The sequence below is a fragment of the Galeopterus variegatus genome, unplaced genomic scaffold, assembly GCF_000696425.1.
Source record: "Galeopterus variegatus unplaced genomic scaffold, G_variegatus-3.0.2 Scaffold7244, whole genome shotgun sequence".
NCBI classification, from domain to species: Eukaryota; Metazoa; Chordata; class Mammalia; order Dermoptera; family Cynocephalidae; genus Galeopterus; species Galeopterus variegatus.
Window position 1 is genome coordinate 111344 of NW_007733355.1, and position 5778 is coordinate 117121.

Sequence of the window (5778 nt, forward strand, 5' to 3'; positions counted from 1 at the left end):
AAAAAAAAAAAAAGTATTGATACAGATTGCCACAATTCTCAGTAATGGCCCAGTATTTTCCTTCATGTGCCATTGTAATTAAATGACACTTTTCTGGTCTTCCAAGTTAAACAAGCCCAATTCAGGAAACCCTGTTCTTGGCACTAGAAGGTGTTAATGGTCAAAATCGTGGAGTGCTTGTGTATTACTGTTTTCTCATTCCCTTACTCCCTTTCTTCCTCACCCCTTAGCTGTGCAGTGCCAGGATCTTCCAACTCCAAACAAGGTCCAGGTGAACTGTTCCCACCCCTTTGGCACCTTTCGGTTCCAGTCAGTCTGCAGCTTCACCTGTAACGAAGAAGGATTGGTCCTGGTGGGAGCAAGAGTGCTACAGTGCTTGGCTACTGGAAACTGGAGTGCTATTCCTCCAGAATGCCATGGTAAGAGTACGTTCTTCCCAGCACGTTGGAAATAAATTGTAGGTAGTATCTTCAAAGGTTTATTTAGAAGTGGAAACCATGTAGGGTCCACCTCAAAATGGACTGGAAAAGTAATAAATACTCTCAGTCATCCTTTTTTCCTGTAACCCAAGGATCCCGCATGCAAATGTCTTTAAGAGGCGAGCCAGATAATGCAAGAGTCAGGATGTTTGGTGATAGGGAATTGTCCTTGCTAACTCTTTACCACGGTCTTTTCAGGACCTGAAGTCTCCTAGAATGAGCCAGGCAAACTGTTCTCACTTGGCTAACAATAGTATCTAGAAAGAAGACCAGAAGGAGAAAAATAGCTTCAGGGATGTTGTCTGCATTGTACTTGATGCAAAAAAGCCAGTGTATTCTGTCAATGCTGTAATACCCTGAATGAAATAGAGCTGGTTCTAGTCATTTGTGTTTGTGAATTGAAAGATAAATGTATGCCTTTTTATACTTCCCATTCCTTTTTCCACAAAAATGTATCCATTTTTTAGTTATTTTTTATGGCAAATAGTGCTTTTAAAAAGTAAGATTTTCATTTATAAGAGCAACAGAAAAATAGGAAAATAGAGAAATGAAAAAAATATCCTCTTAAATATCCTCACCCTAAAATAGACACTGTTCTCATTCTGGTGTGAATTCCTCCAATATTTTTCTCATTCACTGTTCCCCCTATGCAATTAGTACTTTTGTGAAGTATATGCAATTTTAATAATAAAATTAAATGGGTAAAATACTAGATATTTCCACGTTACTTGCCTTTGCCTTTCACTTTGTACAGACTTAACATCTGAGTGAAAGCAGGCAGATACATGTTTTTTGTGAAGAGGAAACCACTTGCTATTCAGGTCACACACAAGCATGAGCACACGCACACCCACACTCACACACCACTGTTCAGTTAGGTCAACAGTGAATGAATGAATGAATGAACACACTCAGCAGAATGGGATGTCTTTCATCCCCAGGCACCAGAGAGGATGGTAGCCCCTGGAGTTGGGGTTAGGTGCACCTTCAGAGCTGGATCTGGAGAGGACAGGGTGGGGCCGTGACCTTGGCCCCTCAGCACTCATCCTGGCCACATTGAAGCCTGCATGTATATTACAAAGCCCACACAGCTTTGAGGAGGAACTTGGAATCCCTGAGGAGGCTAATCACAGGGATGAGAACTCTTCCAGGCAATCCTGGGCTGTGCAGGCCACAGGTTACAGTTCATCGCTCCATACAGTCCTGCCTGTGCGCATTTCACAGCAAGGAGCTTGCCACTCACCACGGCTTCCTGTGACCTTCCAGTTCCCTTCTGCTTTTAGTGCTTTGTTTACTCTGACTGAACTTTCTCCTCTTCTTACCGGGTGCACATCAAGTGAAATACCCAGATGTGGGCTGCACAGGAAGGTACCATGAGGCTTGCAATCCACAAGCTGTTGTAATACTTCCGAGAGAGTGTTATCAGCCAATTTCCCTTTTTAATGTCCCCCTACCCCTCCACACCCACTCCAGCTGTCAGAAGGCAAAGCCACAAAAGAGCTGGAAATGAACGCCGCAGCATTGAGGTCCTCACACACACCCCTTCCCCTGTTCGTCCTTACACTTTATAGCTTCTTGAGTTGTCTCCTCTCCTGCCCCACGTACACACTTAATACAGACTTTCCAAGTGACAGGAAATAACTAGGTCTTTGGACAGGTTGATCAGATTGACAAGAATGTGGCTGGAGAGGAAGGAATGAAGGGAAGAGAAAGGTACAGACAGTGCTCTCGAAACCTCAAGCCATTCAAGTCAGTGGCTGAAGAGTACCCCTTGCCCCGCCACACTCCCACCGTCTCCAGTCAACCAGGTCAAACAGTGAAGAAGACATGCCTCAACCATGTGTTCTCTTAGTCTTCGCTTTTTATTGGGAACATGTTTAACCTGGGCTTTATTGCTTCATTAATTGACAGAGGAACACCTTGACAGCTATTAACATTTGCATACAGAGTGTTTCCCACTTGATCCCAGTAAAAATCCTGGGAGCTATGTAAAGATATTGAGGCTCATAGAGGTTAAATGACTTGCCAAAAGACACACACCATGATCTCCAACCTGAGCAAGTCCCCTAGCAACTCAAACTCTACGCGTATAAACTGAGGCAAAGAACTGTAAGACTTGATATACCTTTTTTGTAAGTAAACAAGTAGTCATTTGTGGCCGGTCACTGTAGGATGAGACTGTTGGGAAGAGGTGGAAATTAGCATTTGCAGACAGTTAATTATATTAAGTACTTTGTGTTCATAATTTTTTACTGTATTCTTAAATTTCATTTTTACATATTATTTAATTAACTTATATAGCAGAGGATCCCTGCAAGGCAAGGATTATACTTTTTTCCATCAAGATGAAGCAGCTGAGGCTCAGAAATGTTATTGTCCAAAGATACATTACTGGTCAATAACAGAGCCAGTGCTTAGACCCAGGTTTCTTCCACCACCTGGTGGGGGAAAGCAGGAGAAAATATTTTGTTCCATTTTCCTATTTCTAATTGCTTGTCATTATTATCTGGTAAGGTCATTAGGTCTGTTTCTGAAGAAGGTATCAAGGGAGCAACCACTTCCATGCCTGTCCAGTGACAACCAAAATGAGTTGCTCCACTATTTTTCCAAATTGAGCACTGGCTGCCTTTTAAAATCACCTTTAAAGCTCTTTGTGAGTGTTTCAGGATATCAATCAACCATAAGCTACTGCTATCTTACAACCTCTAACTGGGGATAAAGCACTATGAAATTCAAACAATCGTTTTCAGCCGAATGCTGCTCCTGTCTATTAAGGAGGTAACACACACCCCCCACTGATTTCAGGTCGCTGAGTTCTAAAGTGATCTCTTCTCTCCTCCTCTGCTGTGCTCCTGGTAGCTATTACCTGCACACCTTTGCTAAGCCCTCAGAATGGAACAATGACCTGTATCCAACCTCTTGGAGATGCCAGTTATAAATCCACATGTCAATTTATCTGTGATGAGGGATTTTCTTTATCTGGACCAGAAAGATTGGATTGTACTCCATCTGGACACTGGACAGGCTCCCCACCAACATGTAAAGGTAGGCTCATGGTTCTGTCCTTCCTTATGGTTTTTCAGATAATGTTGTAGAATGAAGAATCATCAGAGAGTCATATAAAAGTGTTCTTGAACTAAAATAAACAACACACTCTCCCCAAAGCATAGTAATCTAAACCAAACTTTTTTCCCTCTCTATCTGAATGATCTTTTAATAACTTTAAACATTTCACAGTGTTATAATGTGCTTTTCTGTCATTATAGCTTTTGATGTTTACCACAACTCTGAAACAATGAGGAAAGGTACTATTACCTTAATTTTATAAATAAAGAGGAAGCTCAGGCTCAGAGAGGTTAAGTAACTTGTCCACAGTCACACCATTAGTAAGTGATGAAGCTCAGCTATGTCATTGAAACTTTTACTTCCTTATAAAGTCTTTTTCTGTTACATTATTTTTACACTCACCTTCACTGAGCACTAAGTCCCAGGTGCTAAGCTGATTCAGGGATGAATGTTTTTTAATTCTAGCATAACCACTTGTGCTTCTCTCCTCCCTCCACTTCTATATGGATTATAAGCTCCTTGAGGGCAGGATATATTCCCTGCAGCAACTAGACTGAGTAAAAGTGGGTGAGTGACAAATATCTGTTGAATTGAAGCTCACATTTACCAGTAGAATTTACTCTAGCACGAGACCAATTGACAGTGAGTAGTGGAATCCTCAAAGACAGGGGCCAGATCTTATCTCTCTTTGACTTTCCTAATGCATCTGGCTGTACAGTGTCTGGCATATTGTATGTGCTAAAATAGAAGTGCACTGAATTAATTCATAGCTCATGTTTAGTTTCAAAAGTCACCATTGTTTTGATTTATTGTTCAGTGTAGTCAGAATTAGTAATAGCTAATATTTATTGCTTGCATAGTAGCAGTATTTCATGGGCATTATCACATTCAGTCCACACAAACAACCCTTAAGATGATTATTACCATCTGCATTTTAAAGTTGAAGAAACTGAGGCATTGAGAGGATAAGTAGCTGGTAAAAGTCACATAGCTAGGAAGTATAGAGTCAGGATTCAAACCCAGGTTGTCTGAATGTAGGGCTGGTGTTTTCACCACTGTACTACACTGCCACCTAGTGGCTGGGCTTCTAAATCCCGGGTCAGTCACTTGAAAGTGTACTCTTTTCCAACGCACAGGTTGCAGCTATATGGGGTCTTCAAAAAGATCATGCAAAGATTTGTATTATCTTTTAGTTCCTGTTTTGTCATGAACTGTTTGAACTACACTCATAATTGCTGATATGAACTTTAGAAATTGCAGTACCTGGTGATCAGATGAGAGAAATCTGATAGAAATCTATTAGATTATATGTTATATGAAAAACAGCAATAAGCACTGGATTAATATCCAAAAACTATATTGATCTTCCCCTGAGTCATGTGCCCTTAAGAAAGTCTTGTCACAGCCTTAGGCTTCAATTTTCTCAATTCCAAAGGGAAAGGAATAGACAAGATCATCTCTGAGGTCTCTTCCCTGGCCAAGAATTCTGCAGGTTAAAGGACATAAAACACTACCATCTGCTGTCAGAAAGATATATTACAGGCGACCTGAGGATTCTAGGACATTTATGAGGGATAGCATTAGGGATTGTGCTTCATTGTTCATTCACTTATTTCTCAGGCTTCATTCGTTTATTCCACCAGCATTTATCATGAGCTCTATTTTCCAACATTCTGTTTGAAGGCTAAAGAATTAAAAAATACCTAAACCTTCTTTATTGAGGTTAAACAATACATGTAACCAACATGGTTGTTAAATCTGTCATCTCTGCAGCCCCTTTTTCTTTCCCCTCACTCTTTTCCAGCCCTCATCACCACAGGAAGAGGCATTTGCTTAGCTCCTTGTGGTCCCCAGCCCCAACTCAGTGTCTAGAGCCAACCTTGACCATGGACAGCTGCTTTAGCCAGCTGTGGCTCTCAGAATCATCAGTCTTGCCTGATCCTGATTTTGAGCTCTGATTTTTTGCACTTGTGTTTCTACCTCATTCTCCAGATTTGTGCTCTAGATTTCAGCAAATGGTTTCTCTTTTTCCATATGCCTGAGTCCATGAACTTTTAACACTGAGCATTGCCCGTAGAACCCTAACTTTCACATGGTGTTTTACAGGGAGGTAGGGTACATCAGGGGGGCTTGGGGGCCACCATGTAAGAAGGGGTGGTGTCACAGGTGGAGCCCTCAGTCCTTCTTTTCAGAGTGCAATGCAATATTTCACTTTGGGGGGTGGTTCTACAGC

At 41.4% G+C, this 5778-nt stretch overlaps 1 protein-coding gene across 1 annotated transcript in view; it reads left to right on the forward strand.

Annotated features, from left to right (window-relative positions):
* The window catches only part of LOC103607216 (P-selectin-like), a gene marked incomplete at both ends in the record, with an annotated part of 13475 nt that extends 9691 nt beyond the window's left edge, over positions 1 to 3784 (forward strand). Inside the window, 3 exons of the mRNA XM_008591747.1 lie at positions 231 to 419; positions 3339 to 3524; positions 3746 to 3784. Of these exons, the coding sequence (XP_008589969.1) occupies positions 231 to 419; positions 3339 to 3524; positions 3746 to 3784 (414 nt within the window). The remainder of the gene's footprint in view (positions 1 to 230; positions 420 to 3338; positions 3525 to 3745) is intronic.
* Positions 3785 to 5778: the final 1994 nt, after the last annotated feature.